The 18,737-nt window shown below is 36.2% G+C and overlaps 1 protein-coding gene and 1 non-coding gene across 2 annotated transcripts; one reads left to right on the top strand and one right to left on the bottom strand.

The window, feature by feature from the left end:
* Nucleotides 1-4,494: 4,494 nt before the first annotated feature.
* Nucleotides 4,495-4,601, bottom strand: LOC127077587 (small nucleolar RNA R71). The gene has a single exon (XR_007787380.1). It is a non-coding gene; the product is annotated as a small nucleolar RNA R71 (small nucleolar RNA).
* Nucleotides 4,602-5,820: 1,219 nt separating this feature from the next.
* LOC127135858 (uncharacterized) lies at nucleotides 5,821-6,354 on the top strand. Its single transcript, XM_051062488.1, has one exon. The coding sequence runs from the start codon at nucleotides 5,821-5,823 to the stop codon at nucleotides 6,352-6,354; it is 534 nt and encodes a 177-aa protein (XP_050918445.1).
* The last annotated feature ends 12,383 nt before the right edge of the window (nucleotides 6,355-18,737 follow it).

Consider the following 18,737-nt stretch of genomic DNA (forward strand, 5'->3'; position numbering starts at 1 on the left):
CTTCATAAAGATATGAAAGTAAAGTCCAAATGGACAAAGAACAAATGACATAATCACAAACAAAATGATATGAAATGCTAAATATAAAGTATAAAGTAAATGGCATAAAGTAAAAGAGCATGAAGTAAATGACTTGGAAATAAAAGTTAATACAAGTAAGATATTAATAAATGGTGTTAGAAAGAAAAAGTGACATATTTTTTGATCATTTTTTTGGAGAGCACTCAATTATTCAACCACAAGCATGAAAATATGAATATATACATCATTTATAAGAAGGGCTCCAACTTGGATAAAATCAACAAGTATGCCACTAACTCTCACAAATGAAAAGGGAGCAATATTTTCACACAATACCGTGAGGAGTAGGGGACTTACAATCTCACTTATAAAAATGCCTTTTGCTTTTGGGAAAAATTTATCTCTATTTTAAGCAATTGTAATTAGACTTACATAGAAGTTACAACTATCTGAGGCTGGTCAATAATAATGTTAGTGTTAATACATGCTAGAGAGATGATATGTAAATCATCCTCCTAAAGGCATGCCACACAAAAAGAAAATGAAGGGGGTGATCAAGCAAAAAGGCCAGAAGGGTGGTCAATTACTTTAATACACACTTTATGACACTTAGAACAAACTTATGCATCAATCCAAAGTACCTTAAATGATACAGGATCACTTAGAAGGTAGATTTGAAATGATGAAAGTTCATCAAGTACCAATCCACACATCATGAACAAGATGGATACAAACCATCCAATTGATCAAAGGGAAAAGAAAGAGATGAAGAAGAAGGAGACAAGAGAAGCCACACCCAAGTTGGATCAAAAATTTGATCAAGTCATCGTCAAAATCAATCATCCATTTTGGTGGATTAGGATTTTCACCCCATCAACACTCAAGATCTGTTGAGTTTGATGGGACTTGAAGTCCAAACCATCATGATCTAAGGCCAACAAAAGTTCAGAAGGTCACACAAATATAAAATGCAATTAAATGAAATAAATAGCACAAAAATTTTTTTTTATGAATTTTAAAATAGAAATAAAACGAAAAATCTATAAAGTCTTTCAAAACACCAAATAAATGGCCAAGAAAATTATGGAAGGTCAGAAATAAAATGAGAAACATGTAATAAATTTTTCAGAATTTAAAAATGCAAAAAAGTATTTTTAAACCAATTAAAATCAAGGAGAAAAGAGAAAATTCATGAAAAATAGAAAATCAGTGAAATAAAAATTAGGTGAAGAAAAATAAAAGAGAAATTTAGAAATTATTTTGCAATATTTTTGATGAAAAATGAAATCACTATGAATTTTAAAAGAAAAAACAATTAAAAACAATAAAAGAAAAATAATTTAAATTAGAAAAAACAAGGTGCGTTGGATCACACCTCATTAATTGACGAGGCAGATCCAACACTCCACATGTTAGGATTCACGATGGAACACGTTGCAAACAACACATAGAATTCAATTCAAATCCAACCAATCAGAACATTTCATTCCTCCAACGTGTCTGGCCAAACTCAGACAACCTGAGAAAACTCAGGTCGTCTTCTCCGATGAGTTCTCACTAGAGCTTCATCGTTTGGTAAATCCCAAACACGATACCACCACCATTGTGATCCTCTTCTCATCCTGAATTCAACCTTATGCTCCAAATTCATTTATCTAAATCGAGCAAAGAGAATTTCAGAGAAGTTTCAGAAATAAGCAAGCCACAAAAAATAAAATTAAATGATGAACATGAACAATCAACACCAGATAAGTTAGGGGAAAATATCAGATAGTGAAGGATTGCATTGTGGTAACTTGTTTGAATTCAAATGATGCTCTGAACTACCTTGTTCAGATGCTGATCAGAAGTTGATGAAGCTCGGCCTGGTCAAAGCACTTCAGAAGGTCTCAGAGCTTGGGAATTGTTGCAAAAGTTCCAAAGGATGCCGAAGATGCTAATGGAATTAATAAATTGGATTGAAACAAGCTGAAACTCAAAACACGATACTTGAATTTTCTATAAAAAAATCAAGTTGCAACAAGGGTTTCTTGGCTCTCAAAATCTTACAAATGAGGTTAATAGCTTCCTCTATTTATGGGGAATGTGTTTGGATCCAAATACGTGTGGAATGATGCTGAATTCGTGCAAAATGAATTTGGTCCGAAGGTGAAAAAAGTGTGACTTGCAACTCATCAAAATTCATCCAAATGATGTGTTTTAAGGGTCAATTAACTTCCAGAGATTTGTTTAAACATGTTTAGGTCCAAAAAACATGCTAATTTGGCTTGTAATTAAGATTAGTGAAGTTCAAATTTCGGTCAATGGAAATTTCTTCAGTTATAAGTCACCATGTTCAGCCCAATGGGGCATCCTGCTCAAGAGACTTTTTGATCCCATTCTTCTTGAAATGTGTTAGCATCATGTCGAAGATTACAATGTGCCAAGAAAGATTGCATTTGGATTCTTGAGCACAAAGTTATGTCATCATGAAGTTGGCATAAAAATCTGATCACATAACTTAGAAAAATTCGAGTGCTTCATGGCTGAAAATGACCTGTAATGTTTCAATGAATTCCATGGCCTTACAAGCATATTCTGACCTTGATCCTTGAAGAAAACTTGTATAGGGTATCACAAATTACATTGTGCAAAAAGAATCATCCGCATATGTTGAAAATTGAAGAAGTTATGATCTTTGAAAGTTGGGGAAAATCACATGAAAATAGGTCAAATTTCACTAAGTCCACAAATGACCTATAATGTCTCCAAACTTTTGATGATCCTCAAAGCATAATTGGTTTTTACCATGTAAATAGAAGTTGTAGAGTATGTTGATAAGAGTCATATGCAAAAATAATCATTCAAAAATATTGAGAATTGAAGGATTTATAATCCTTGGAACCTTGACTTCAAAATGTTGACTTTTTGTCAAACCACTTAGAACAAGCTTGTGTACTTGGACTTTCCTTGCATTTCAAAGCACATGGATGATCATGTGAACTAAAAATAATGTGTCCTTGGCTTTACCTTTGTTAAATTTCTCAAAACTTAAAGTTGCTTGTTGAAGAACGCATGGAAATAAACACATGAACCTTTGACTTTCCTTGAGAGGTAAGCCACAAAACTTTGATGTATTTTTTATCAAAATGAGATTGAAAGGTGTTTTATAACCTTTGAGATCATGCATTATAAGATATCCTCTTGAGAATCAATGGTTGACCACACTTTGACTCGAGGAATCAATACAAACCATAGCCGATGAATCATGCTTGATGCTCTTAATGAAAAGTCCTACCTTGCACAATAAATTTAAGAATACAAAACATATTTTTTGATATTTTGATTAGTGGTTAGATAAGTAATGATAATGTAAACATAAAGGTAAAATAAACCAACAAATAGGTGTTTGGTGATCCCTGCAAGAAGCAAATCCAACGGTGGATAGGAAAGGACCAAGATATGACCTTGCTTGTGTGCAATGATACAAATGAGATGTGGGATCTTAGGGTTTAAAATTAGGGTATGACAAAGACCCCGAGTGAGAATTAGTGAGCTATACACCAAGGGATTTGGTATAGTGGTTGTGTTGATTTGGCGTGGAAATATAATGACTTTCTCATTCATGTAATGTATTAGACATCAGTGGGGAATAAATAAGGGATTCTAAACAAAACTGGATTGCTTTCATCTTATTTCAGAAGAAGTTTTAATTTTTCTCATTTCAAACTCACCCTCCCCCCCAATTGTACTTTCTATACTTGCACAACTATTGTTTTGTTAAATAGTAGTCCTTGTGAAATCAATATCTTTTTATTACTGCGACATTATCAGTACACTTGTTGAGAAGTCATCAAATTTTTGGTGTTGATGCTGGGGACTATTGATAATTTCAACAAGGAAACGCTTTTGCAACATTTGTTTTTTTTTTTTTTTTTGTGTTTTATGTGTATACATAACTCAGGATCAACATTGCCACCGTTTGATCCAGAAATTGAAAGGATTGCATGTGCCATCAAGAGAGAGGTTAGAGAAGCGAATCTAACTCAAAGGACCTTAGTCAAAGATAATTCACTGATTTCTTCGGACTCTGAAGAGGAAATCACCATGGAAGTCGTACCACCACCCACTATAGGGGACTACTGCAAAAGGACTAACGAATGACGGGTTTCTAGAGGGTTTGTACTGGAAAACCCCACTAACTTTAACATAAAGAATTATGTGCTTTCAGGTTGAAGATACAATTCATTTGACGGGAACTCAATTAGAGATCCGTGGGAGCATCTTCCTCGCTTCTAGGAAATAACCTCGATGTGCAAGCCAACTGAAGTCACTGAAGACCAAGTCAAGCTGAGGCTGTTTGGTTTTTCGCTAATTGGAAGAGCCAAATATTGGTTGCTTTGATTGCTTTGCCTTCCAAATTGAACTATACAAACATGGAAAGAGATGGAGGACAAATTCTTGGAGAGATTCTTCACCACCACTCAGTTTGTTGAGCGAAGAGCTGAAATTACAAATTTTGAGCAGCAGGAAACTGAGTCGATGTATGACTCATGAGAAAGGTTTAAACTTTTATTAAGCAGGTGCCCAAATCATAACATGAATAACATGGAGCAAATGCATAATTTCCTCAAAGGTCTCAATAGTCAAACACACATGCTTTTAGATGCTTTCACGGGAGGCATGATCAAAACAATGACTGAACCACAAGTTAAAGGCCTAATTGAAAAGATGTGCTTGAATGAATATCGTTCGAAGAGTGAAATTCTAGTAAAATTGAAAATGTAGGCACGCCAAAAGGTATGTTATCTATTGATACTCATACTTCACTTTTGGCTCAAATTGAATTATTGAATAAAAATCTAGCTGAAAGCAGCTTGAGTAAAGCTAACGTAAGTCAGGTATAAACACTGAGGTGTGATTTCTATGGAGAGGGACATTCAAATGGAAGATGCTCTTTGGAAGGATAGTATGAAGAATCTCAATTTGAAAATTTTCAGAAAAATAATCCTTATTATAACACCTACAATCCAGGATGGAAGGATCACCCAAATTTCAGATGGAGCAACAATCAGAATACAAGTGCTAGTGAGGATATTCAGTAAAATCAACAAGCTTCGATCCAAAGGAAATCCTCACAACTAGAACCCTACAAAAATTCATCCAGACCACTCAAAGTAATTTTGAATAGGTAAATAAATAGTATGATACAATGAGTAAGAACCATGATACATCTATAAAAAAAATTGGAGATGCAACTTGGTCAGATATCTCGACAAATAGGTGTTTTACCTAGTTCTAGTGGAGGATTTAGAGGTAACATTATGGATAATCCTAAAAGGGAGACTTGCAAGGCTTTGGAAACAGGTTTTTAGGTAATCACCAACAGGGGTGAGGATGAAATAGTGGAAGAGGACTTTATTGAAGAGTAAGAAGTAGGGACTGAGAAATAGGAAAGTAAAAATCAGAGTGACCAAGCTGAGAAGGGAGTCACCATTGAATAATTAATAGACAAAAACTTTCCTTGGAGAATGACTAAGAAGCAGATTCTTAATGACCCTAATCTAGAACTACCCGATTACATAAAACCACCATATCCAATAGTTAAAAGAAACCATTACAGGAAGGTGAGGCAGGGTTGTTCGCCAGGTTTAAAGAGATGTTAACTGAGCTTCAGGTAAGTATTTCTTTTCATGAATTTTTAGAGTTAATGCCCAAGTTTTCTAAATTTATGAAGGCATTTTTGAATGGTACAAAGCATAAATTGGACAAATAACGGGTAAACGTGACTGGGAAATGCGATGCGGAATACCCAAAACAATGCCACCAAAGCCGAAAGATCCACGTAAGTTTACCATCTATTGCATGATTGGTGGGGTAAAGATCCCACATGTTCTATGTGATTTAGAATCAAGTATAAATGTAATGCCCCTTAATAAGGCTAAAGAATTGAATTTGGGAAAGATTATATCGAGTAATATGACTCTTACCTTGGCCGATTTATCTGTTACTTACCTTCATGGTATCTTACAAGACGTGTTGGTACATGTTGATGGTCTAGTTTTTCCTGTAAATTTTGTGGTAGTCGACATGAAGGGAGAAATAAGTGGTTTAGTTATTCTCAGACACCCATTTTTGACAACTAGGAAAGCATTAATAGATGTGGAAACCGGTGATCTTAGATTTAAGTTCAACAAGAAAAAAGTGGTGTTTAATGTGTATGATTGGACACCATATGTAGATGATACGGAAACATGCTACCAGATGAAAGAAAAAGGTGGCAAGGTTGACAAAGGAAAGAAGAAAGGTAAACTATTCGGTGTGAGGGACTCCCTTGCACCTGACGTGCCTTAGACATGGAACGTCAAGCTAATGATGGTAAATAAGCGTTGGATGGGAGGCAACCCATTAATAAGTAATTGTTTAAGTTTTTTTATTTTAATTTTGTGTATGAAGACATGTATACTTTGTGTGTTTTGTTGGGAAAAAAAGAGCGGGTGAAAGAGAAGAAGGAAAGTAAACAGAAGAGAAGAGGAAAGGGAGAAAGTCCCTTAAAAAAATCACGCAGGCCCTCGCACGTGTGATAGGTCTATATCGTGCGCATGATGGTTATATAATGAACGGTCAGCGGAACCACCGTCCACTGACCGTGCAGCGGACCCCCGGCTAACTCTGCGTAGTGTGATCGATCGTCAAGATTTAATTTGATTTTAATTAATTAAAGGAATTAATAATAATAATAATAATAATAATAATAATAATAAAGTGTTTATTATTGTCTTGTGGTGATCGGTTATGGCCTTAGTTTTCCTTTATTCTGCTTTGGGTTTTAAAATACGACATGCGTGTCGTGCCTCTCTTAATCTCCCAAATGTAACTTCTTTTCTCATCTCACTCCGTCGTATGTAAAACGAGTTTCTTTATGTAATGTAATGTTATGAAGAAAGCAAAGAAGTCAGTGCCAAACTTAACTAAACAAATTATAATAAGATTATATATATGTTTAGAAGCAAGAGTTGGGAATGATCCATATGATGGATTGAAATAAGGAGTTATTCACCTAACTGAAATTTTCGAGAGTTGTATGAGATACAATTGGAAGGAGTTCCTACCTAAATAACCTAGTTTTGTGTAATCCGCCTACGCGGACTTAGAACGAAGTGAAATATGGATCTCGACCCACTAGAAAATCTTCCAACGGGATTTTCCGAATCAAATGATGAGGGCCATTTGTTTTGAGTAAAATAGTGGAAGCATATTTAATTAAAGGCCTAATTAAATATGTCAATGATACTTATATTTTCATTAATCCTTGTGTAGATTACCATGACAACAAACACCTCTAACAACATATTACGATCAATCCTTGACAAGGAAAAATTGTCTGGGACAAATTTTCTTGATTGGTACCGAAACCTGAGGATTGTCCTCAAACATGATAAAGGGAAAGGCAAGGAAGTTGCCAAACCCAAACCCACTATTGCTGCTTTGAAGCCTAGTGGAAGCATAGAAAAAGAAGGCACCTGCTTCCATTGCGGTAAGACCGCACACTGGAAGAGGAACTGCCCAAAGTACCTGGAAGATAGGAAGAATGGAGTAGAGACTCGAACTTCAGGTATTTTTGTTATTGAAATAAATTTATCTACTTCTGCATCATGGGTATTAGATACTGGATGCGGTTCTCACATTTGTACAAATGTGCATGGACTAAAAAGAAGTAGAGATTTGGCAAAAGGTGAAGTCGACCTACGAGTTGGTAATGGAGCAAAGGTTGCTGCCTTAGCCGTAGGAACTTATGAATTGACTTTACCTAGTGGTTTAATAATTTAGTTAGAGAACTGTTATTATGTACCTGCAATTAGCAGGAATATTATTTCCGTTTCTTGTTTGGACAAGTCCGGTTTTTCATTCATAATAAAGAATAATTGTTGCTCAATTTATTTGAATGATATATTCTATGCTACTGCACAAATGAACAATGGACTATATGTCCTTGATCTTGAAATGCCTATTTATAACATTAATACTAAAAGGATGAAACCTAATGAGTTAAATCCAACTTACCTTTGGCATTGTCGATTAGGCCACATAAATGAGAAGCGCATTTCCAAACTCCATAAAGATGGACTCTTGGACTCTTTTGATTATGAATCATATGAGACATGCAGATCTTGTTTAATTTGAAAGATGACAAAGTCTCCATTCACAGGAAAAGGTGAAAGAGCTAGTGATCTTTTGGCACTCATACATACTGATGTATGTGGACCACTGAACATACCAGCCAAAGGAGGTTTTCAATACTTCATCACATTTACTGATGATTTCAGTAGATATGGTTATGTGTATTTAATGAAACACAAATCAGAGTCCTTTGAAAAGTTCAAAGAATTCAAGAATGAAGTACAAAACCAACTAGGTAAGAATATTAAAACTCTTCGATTAGATCGAGGTGGTGAGTATTTAAGCCTAGAGTTTAATGACCATCTGAAAGAGTGTGGGATCCTATCCCAACTCACTCCTCCTGGAACACCCCAATGGAATGGTGTATCTGAGAGAAGAAATCGAACCCTGTTAGACATGGTCCGATCCATGATGAGTCACGCCGATCTTCCAAACTCCTTTTGGGGACTTGCGCTATTGACAGCAGCTTACACACTTAACCGTGTTCCATCCAAAAAGGTTGAGAAGACACCATATGAGATATGGAGTGGTGAGAAACCACATATGTCTTACATGAAGATTTGGGGTTGCGAAGTTTATGTGAAACGACAAATTTCAACTAAGCTTGAGCCCAAATCTGACAAATGCTTATTTGTGGGGTATCCTAAAGAAACAAGAGGGTATTACTTCTACAATCCTTCTGAGGGCAAAGTGTTTGTCGCTCGAACTGGAGTTTTCCTAGAAAAGGATTTTATTTCCAAAGGAACCAGTGGGAGGAAAGTAGAGCTTGAAGAAATTCAAGAATCACAAAGCATCAATACACCTATGGAGGAATTAGAGCAGGAAACACAAGTGGTTGTGGGAGAGCAATCTGCTCAAGTAGAACAAGACCAGCGTAGGTCAAGCAGGATACGTCACCTACCTGAGAGATATGGATATCTCATAACAGATCAAGGTGATGTATTACTCATGGATCAAGATGAGCCTGTGACCTACCAAGAGGCCATAACTGGTCTCGAGTCTGAGAAGTGGCTAGAAGCCATGAAATATGAAATGGATTCCATGTACACAAACCAAGTTTGGACCTTGGTAGAGCCTCCTGTAGGAGTTAATCCTATAGGATGCAAGTGGGTCTTCAAAAAGAAGACTGACATGGATGGTAAAGTACATACCTATAAGGCAAGACTGGTCGCAAAAGGATATAAACAAATTCATGGGGTTGACTATGATGAAACCTTTTCACCAGTTGCAATGCTTAAATCTGTTTGGATTTTACTTGCTATCGTTGCATATCATGATTATGAAATATGGCAGATGGATGTCAAAACTGCTTTCCTTAATGGGAATCTTCTTGAGGATGTGTACATGACACAGCCTGAAGGATTTGACATACCAGAAGAAGCCCAAAAGATATGTAAGCTACAAAGATCAATCTATGGATTGAAGCAAGCTTCCAGAAGTTGAAATCTTCGTTTTGATGAAACGGTAAAACAATATGGATTCATCAAGAACGGAGATGAGCCTTGTGTCTACAAGAAGGTTAGTGGGAGCATGATCGTGTTCCTGGTGTTATATGTAGATGACATATTACTCATTGGAAACGATGTCCCTACCCTGCAACAAGTAAAGTCTTGGTTGGGGAAATGCTTTTCTATGAAGGACCTAGGTGAAGCAACCTATATATTAGGAATAAGAATCTATAGAGATAGATCACGAAAACTGCTTGGCCTAAGTCAGAGTACATACATAGACAAAGTGCTGAGACGCTTTAATATGCATGATTCCAAGAAAGGATTCATACCTATGCAACATGGCCTGTGTTTATCAAAAACACAATCCCCTTCAACTAAGGAAGAAAGGGAACGCATGAATAAGATTCCATATCCATCTGCAATAGGATCTATCATGTATGCCATGTTATGTACTCGACCAGATGTCTTGTATGCTTTAAGTGCAACGAGTAGGTACCAATCTGATCCTGGTGATGCCCATTGGGTAGCTGTTAAGAATATCCTTAAGTACTTGAGAAGGACTAAGGAATCATTCTTGATATATGGAGGTCAGGAAGAGTTGGCTGTAATTGGTTACACCGATGCTAGCTTCCAGACAGATAAGGATGACTTTAGATCGCAATCTGGTTATGTGTTTTGCTTGAACGGTGGCACTGTGAGCTGGAAAAGTTTAAAGCAAGATACAGTTGCTGATTCTACAACTGAGGCCGAGTATATTGCTGCCTCAAGTGCAGCAAAGGAAGCTATTTGGATCAAAAAGTTCATTAGTGAACTTGGCATAGTCCCTAGCATTGTGGATCCCATTGGTCTCTATTGTGATAACAATGGTGCTATCGCACAAGCTAAGGAGCCTAGATCTCACCAATGATCCAAACACATACTTAGGCATTATCATCTCATTCGAGAGATAATAGATAGAGGAGATGTGAAAATATGTAAAGTACCTACACTTGACAATATTGTTGACCAACTGACAAAGCCTCTTGCGCAGCAGAAGCATGATGGCCATACTAGATCAATGGGCATAAGGGGTATGCCTGATTGGCTCTAGTGCTAGTGGGAGATTGTTGGTGTAAGCCCTAGAGGCCAATACTTTTGGTACTTGTATCGAATTATTTATTAATAAAAGGCTTTTTCTTTAATACGGTTGTTTAATAAAGTCCCTAGAATAGTTAGTCCGTTTAATGCATCAAGTGTGACTTGATCATGAGACCACATTAAACATAAGGACACTATTCTTAAAGTATCCGTAGTCGAGCTTTATTGTGAAGTGGGATAACATTAAAGCATTGAGACTATTATGTTTGTAGACTGATGATCACATCTCATGGATCATGGATAAAGAGTTATCAAGTCTTAAACATAGGTATGAATATTAAGAGTAATATTTATACCAGATTGACCCGCTATGAGAATACTATATAGAAAGTTATGCAAAGTGTCATAAGTTATTCTCATGGTGATAATGGTGTATGCCACTCTTCGACCTGAAACCACTATGGACCCTAGATGTAGAGTCGAGTGCTTTGTTGCTGATCCAACGTTGTCCGTAACTGGATAACCATAAAGACAGTTGATGGGTACTCCACAAAGCATGCTGAGGGACATGAGTGTCCTAGATGGAATTTGCCCATCCTGCGTAACAGGATAAATGTCTATGGGCCCAATATTAAACTGGACAAGGATGACACGGTTTATACCTTGTGTTCAATATAGACATAAGGGCAAAAGGGTAATTATACACATAATCATTATCACAGGAGGTTTTATCAGATCACGTGACATTTTCGTGTCTTGGGTAGCAGTGATGTGTTGCTAGATACCGCTCACTGTTTATTATGTTAAATGCGTGATTTAATATAATTGCCAACGTCGCGAAAACCTACAGGGTCACACACAAAGGACGGATTGATGAGAAATAGAGTAACTAAGGAACACCGTAAGGTACGGTGCACTTAAGTGGAAGACGAAATATGGTAAGGTACCAAATACTTAAGTGGTTTTGGCATATTATGAGATATGGGCAAAAATACACTTAAGTGGGCTTTTTAGCTTGAAGCCCACACAAGTGGTTCTATAAATAGAACCCCTTGGGTAGAAGCATTGTCACTCAGACAAACACTCAAGTGAAGACTTGGAATTTCGTTTCCCTCTCTCTCTCTCACTCAAAGCCTTCATTCATAACAGCTAGCACTGCGATTGAAGGAATTCGTTCGTGTGGACTGAGTAGAGACGTTGTCATCGTTCAACGTTCGTGATCGCCACAAGAGGTAACGATTCTATCACTGATCATGCCCATTCGTAAGGATCATTAAATGGAGAAATTTTTAAATTCCGCTGCGCCTTGGATGGCAATTCTCCTTCATGATCCATTGATCCATTGAGTTTGATGAGACTTGAATTCCAAACCATCATGATCTAAGGCCAACAAAAGTTCACAAGGTCACACAAATATAAAATACAATTAAATGAAATAAATAGCACAAAAAGTATTTTTTTAATGAATTTTAAAATAGAAATAAAATGAAAAATCCATAAAGTCCTTCAAAACACTAAATAAATGGTCAAGAAAATTATGGGAGGTCAGAAATAAAATGAGAAACATGTAATAAATTTTTCAGAATTTAAAAATGCAAAAAAGTATTTTTAAACCAATTAAAACCAAGGAGAAAAGAGAAAATTCATGAAAAATAGAAAATCAGTGAAATAAAATATGGAAAATAAAAATTAGATGAAGAAAAATAAAAGATAAATTCAAAAATTATTTTGCGATATTTTTGATGAAAAATGAAATTATTATGAATTTTAAAAGGAAAAACAATTAAAAATAATAAAAGAAAAATAATTTAAATTAGAAAAAACAAGGAGCGTTGGATCACACCTCATTAATTGACGAGGCAGATTCAACACTCCACTTGTTAGGATTCACGATGGAACACGCTGTAAACAACACATAGAATTCAATTCAAATCCAACCAATCAGAATATTTCGTTCCTCCAACGTGTCTGGCCAAACTCAGACAACCTGAGAAAACTCCGGTCGTATTCTCCGGTGAATTCTCACTGGAGCTTCATCATTTGGTAAATCCAAAACACGAGACCACCACCATTGTGATCCTCTTCTCATCCTGAATTCAACCTTATGCTCCAAATTCATTTATCTAAATTGAGCAAAGGGAATTTCAGAGAAGTTTCATAAATAAGAAATCCACGAAAAATAAAATTAAATTATGAACATGATCAATCAACACTAGATAAGTTAGGGGAAAACATTAGATAGTGAAGGATTGCATTGTGGTAACTTGTTTGAGTTCAAATGATGCTCTGAACTACCTTGTTCAGATGGTGATCAGAAGTTGATAAAGCTCGACCTGGTCAGAGCACTTCAGAAGGTCTCAGAGCTTGGGAATTGTTGCAAAAGTTCCAGAGGATGCCGAAGATGCTAATGGAATCAAGAAATTGGATTGAAACAAGCTGAAACTCAAAACACGGTAGTTGAATTTTCTGGAAAAATTTCAAGTGGCAACAGGGGTTTCTTGGCTCTCAAAAGCTTGCAAATGAAGGCAATATCTTCCTCTATTTATAGGGAATGTGTTTGGATCCAAATACGTGTGGAATGATGTTGAATTCGTGCAAAACGAATTTGGTCCGAAGGTGAAAAAAGTGTGACTTACAACTCATCAAAATTCAGCCAAATGATGTGTTTTAAGGGTCAATTAACTTCCAGAGACTTGTTTAAATATGTTTAGGCTTAGAATTGAGATTAGTGAAATTCAAATTTCGGGCAATGGCAATTTCTTCAGTTATAAGTCACCATGTTCAACCCAATGGGGCATCCTGCTCAAGAGACTTTTTTATCCCATTCTTCTTGAAATGTGTTAGCATCATGTCCAAGATTACAGTGTGCCAAAAAAGGTTGAATTTGGATGCTTGAGCACAAAGTTATGTCATCATGAAGTTGGCATGAAAATCTGATCACATAACTTAGAAAAATTCGAGTGCTTCATGGCTGAGAATGACTTATAATGTTTCAAGAATTCCATGGCCTTCCAAGCATATTTTGACTTTGATCCTTGAAGAAAACTTGTATAGGGTATCACAAATGACATTGTACAAAAAGAATCAGCCTCATATGTTGAAAATTGAAGAAGTTATGCTCTTTGAAAGTTGGGGAAAAGTCACATGAAAATAGGTCAAATTTCACAAAGTCCACAAATGACCTATAATGTCTCCAAACTTTTGATGATCCACAAAGCATAATTGGCTCTTATCATGTAAATATAAGTTGTACATTATGTTGAGAAGAGTCATATTTAAAAGAATCATTAAAAAATATTGAGCATTGAAGGAGTTATGATCCTTGGAACCTTGACTTCAAAATATTGACTTTTTGGTCAAACCACTTAGAACAAGCTTGTGTACTTGGACTTTCCTTGCATTTCAAAGCACATGGGTGATCATGTGAACTCAAAATAATTTTTTCTTGATTTTATCTTGGTTAAATTTCTTAAAGCTTGGAGTTGCTTGTTGAAGAACGCATGGAAATAAACACATGAACCTTTGACTTTCCTTGAGAGGTAAGCCACAAAACTTTGATGTATTTTTTATCAAAATGAGATTGAAAGGTGTTTTATAACCTTTGAGATCATGCATTAGAAGATAGCCCCCTTGAGAATCAATGGTTGACCACACTTTGACTCGAGGAATCAATAAAAACCCTAGCTGAGGAATCATGCTTGATGCTCTTGATGAAAATCCCTACCTTGCACAATAAATTTAAGAATACAAAACATATTTTTTGATATTTTGATTAGTGGTTAGATAAGTAATGAACATGTAAACATAAAGGTAAAACAAACCAACAAAGAGGTGTTTGGTGATCCCTGTATGAAGCAAATCCAACGGTGGATATGAAAGGACCAAGATGTGACCTTGTTTGTGTGCAATGATACGAATGAGATGTGAGATCTTAGGGTTAAAAATTAGGGTATGACAGAGACCCCGAGTGAGAATTAGTGAGCTATACACCAAGAGATGGGGTATAGTGGTTGTGTTGATTTGGCGTGGAAATATAATGACTTTCTCATTCACGTAATGTATTAGACATCAACAAGGGATAAATAAGGGATTTTAAACAAAACTGGATTGCTTTCATCTTATTTCAGAAGAAGTTTTAATTTTTCGCATTTCAAACTCACCCCCCCCCCCCAATTATACTTTTTATACTTGCACAACTATTGTTTTGTTAAATAGCAGTTCTTGTGGAATCAATATCTTTTTATTATTGCGACATTATCGGTACACTTGCTGAGAAGTCATCAAGTTTTTGGTGTTGTTGTCGGGGACTATTGATAATTTCAACAAGGAAACGCTTTTGCAACGTTTGTTTATTTTTTTTTTGTGTTTTATTTTATTTTTTTCTCGTAAACTACTTAATTATAGTGCTATTGAGGTATTTCTTTTATGTGTGTACATAGCCTAGTCTCGACATTACCATCGTTTGATCCAGAAATTGAAAGAATTGCATATGCCATCAAGAGAGCGGTTAGAGAAGCGAATCTAACTCAAAGGACCTTAGTCAAAGACAATTCACTGATTACTTCGGACTCTGAAGAGGAAATCACCATGGCAGTCGTACCACCACCCACTATGGGGGACTACTGCAAAAGGACTAACGAATGACGGGTTTCTAAAGGGTTTATACTGCCAAACCCCACTAACTTTGACATAAAGAATTATGTGCTTTCAGGTTTAAGAGATAATTCATTTGACGGGAACTCAATTAGAGATCTGTGGGAGCATCTTCCTCGCTTCTACGAAATAACCTCGATGTGCAGGCCAACTGAAGTCACTGAAGACCAAGTCAAGCTGAGGCTGTTTGGTTTCTCTCTAATTGGAAGAGCCAAATATTGGTTGCTTTGATTGCTTTGCCTTCCAAATGGAACTATACAGACATGGAAAGAGCCGTAGGACAAATTCTTGGGGATATTCTTCACCACCACTCAGTTTGTTGAGCGAAAAGCTGAAATTACAAATTTTGAGCAGTAAGAAACTGAATCGATGTATGACTCATGAGAAAGGTTTAAACTTTTATTACGTTGGTGTCCAAATCATAACATGAATAACATGGAGCAAATGCATAATTTCATCAAAGGTCTCAATAGTCAAACACATATGCTTTTAGATGCTTTCACGAGAGGCACGATCAGAATAATGATTGAACCACAAGTTAAAGGCCTAATTGAAAAGATGTGCTTGAATGAATATCGTTCGAAGAGTGAAAGTCCAGTAAAATTGAAAATGTAGGCACGCCAAAAGGTATGTTAGGTATTGATACTCATACTTCAATTTTAGCTCAAATTGAATTATTGAATAAAAAGTTAGCTGAAAGCAGCTTGAGTAAAGCTAACGTAAGTCGGGTATAAACACTGAGGTGTGATTTCTATGGAGAGGGACATGAAAATGGAAGAGGCTCTTTGGAAGGATCGAGTGAAGAAGCTCAATTTGAAAATTTCCAGAAAAATAATCTTTATTCTAACACCTACAATCCAGGATGGAAGGATCACCCAAATTTCAGATGGAGCAATAATCAGAATACAAGTGCTAGTCAGGGTATTCAGTAAAATCAACAACCTCCGATCCAAAGGAAATCCTCAGCACTGGAACCTTACAAAAATTCATCCAGACCACTCAAAGCAGTTTTTAATAGGTAAGTAAACAGCATGAGAGAATGAGTAAGAACCATAATACATCTATTAAAAAATTGGAGATGCAAGTTGGTCAGATATATCGGCAAATAGTCGCTTTACCTAGTTCTAGTGGAGGATTTAGAGGTAACATTATGGATAATCCTAAAAACGAGACTTGCAAGGCTTTAGAAACAAGTTTTTAGGTAATCACCAACAGGGGTGAGGATGAAATAGTGGAAGAGGACTTTATTGAAGAGGAAGAAGTAGGGACTGAGAAATACGAGAGTAAAAATCAGAGTGACCAAGCTGAGAAGGGAGTCACCATTGAACAATTAATAGACAAAAACTCCCCTTGGAGAAGGACTAAGAAGCAGATTCTTAATGACCCTAATCCAGAACTACCCGATTACATAAAACCACCATATCCAATAGTTAAAAGAAACCATTACAGGAAGGTGAGGCAGGGTTGTTTGCCAGGTTTAAAGAGATGTTAACTGAGATTCAGGTAAGTATTTCTTTTCATGAATTTTTAGAGCTAATGCCCAAGTTTTCTAATTTATGAAGGCATTTTTGAATGGTACAAAGCATAAGTTGGACAAAGAACGGGTAAACGTGACTGGGAAATGCGATGCGGAATACCCGAAACAATGCCACCAAAGCCGGAAGATCCATGTAAGTTTACCATCTCTTGCACGATTGGTGGGGTAAAAATCTCACATGCTCTATGTGATTTAGAGTCGAGTATCAATGTAATGCCCCTTAATAAGGCTAAAGAATTGAATTTGGGAAAGATTATATCGAGGAATATGACTCTTACCTTGGCTGATTTATCTGTTACTTACCTTCATGGTATCTTATAAGACGTGTTGGTGCATGTTGATGGTCTAGTTTTTCCTGTAAACTTTGTGGTAGTCGACATGAAGGGAGAAATAAGTGGTTTAGTTATTCTCAGACATCCATTTTTGGCAACTGGGAAAGCATTAATAGATGTGGAAACTGGTGAACTTAAATTTAAGTTCAACAAGGAAAAAGTGGTGTTTGATGTGTACGAACTGACACCATATGTAGATGATCTGGAAACATGCTACCAGATGAAAGAAAAAGGTGGCAAGATTGACAAAGGTAAGAAGAAAGGTAAATTATTCGGGAGGAGGGGCTCCCTTGCACCTGACGTGCCTTAGACATGGAACGTCAAGCTAATGATGGTAAATAAACATTGGATAGGAGACGACCCATCAGTAAGTAATTGTTTAAGTTTTTTTTTTAGTTTAATTTTATGTATGAAAACATGTATATTTTGTGTGTTTTGTTGGGGAAAAAAGAGCGGGTGAAAGAGAAGAAGGAAAATAAACAAAAGAGAAGAGGAAAAGGAGAAAGTCCCTTAAAAAAATCACGCTGGCCCTCGCACGTGTGATATGTCTATATCGTGCGCGTGATGGCTATATAATGCACGTGATAGAGATATTGGGGGAATCTGTGAACCGTTGGTATCGCGCACGTGATGGACGTACTCAAGGTATTTATCATGAACCACTAAAGATTTGACAATATTATTGTTTCATTTGATTGTATTGGAATTTTATCATGCTTAAAAGATATATAAAACAACCCATCTACTTAGTGACCTCCGTGGCTGTTGAGTCTAGTAGTCCATTGAGAGCTTTTTCTACTAAATGAGAATATCAAAGATGGGATTAGGATTTCAAACCCACTAAGCTTTTCTCGGATGCATCAAATGAAACATGAGCATATAGATAGATGAATCAATAAAAATGAGACATGTCTAGTATCGTAAAGTGTATCTGGTTTTCTGCATTTTATTATTTTCATCTGAAACACCCGCGTTTAAAGCTTTCAAAGAATTGTCAAAGTTTGACTATGCCACTGACCTAAAAAGTTAATCGAAAATGCCAAGCATAGGCAATTTGACTACATAGTTCATTAATAACCATGATATATTTCTCAGATAAAAAACCATAATTTATATCATAAGACGAACTAGTTTGTTAACCTTCCCTCAACTGTGTGTTATCAGTTGAAAGTACACAATGAAGTGTAAAAAACGGTACAAGTACGACATCTCTGCTTTTTGTAGTTAATGCTTACTGAATCCGATGACTTAAGTCAATGGAATGGATACCCTTAATATCGAAATTTGTGTGACTTTCATGGCGTTTGCCTTTGCTTTGGTTCACAATCACATTGAAATTATTGTGTTTTCAATACCATTATCAGAATTCAGCATCATGACTCGTTTAATTAATAATACCCAAAAGATTGACTGTAGCTATACCTTTGTAATTCTCATGCATTTTGAAAGCTAACCACCACATTTCTTAGTCTTGTAAGATTGTATGAATTGTTGGCACTTGAAACT

The sequence above is a fragment of the Lathyrus oleraceus genome, chromosome 4 (assembly GCF_024323335.1).
Source record: "Lathyrus oleraceus cultivar Zhongwan6 chromosome 4, CAAS_Psat_ZW6_1.0, whole genome shotgun sequence".
Lineage (NCBI taxonomy): Eukaryota > Viridiplantae > Streptophyta > Magnoliopsida > Fabales > Fabaceae > Lathyrus > Lathyrus oleraceus.

Excerpts from the sequence above, each read along its gene's own strand:
- LOC127135858 (XM_051062488.1), top strand. The coding sequence starts at position 5,821 with ATGCCACCAAAGCCGAAAGATCCACGTAAGTTTACCATCTATTGCATG.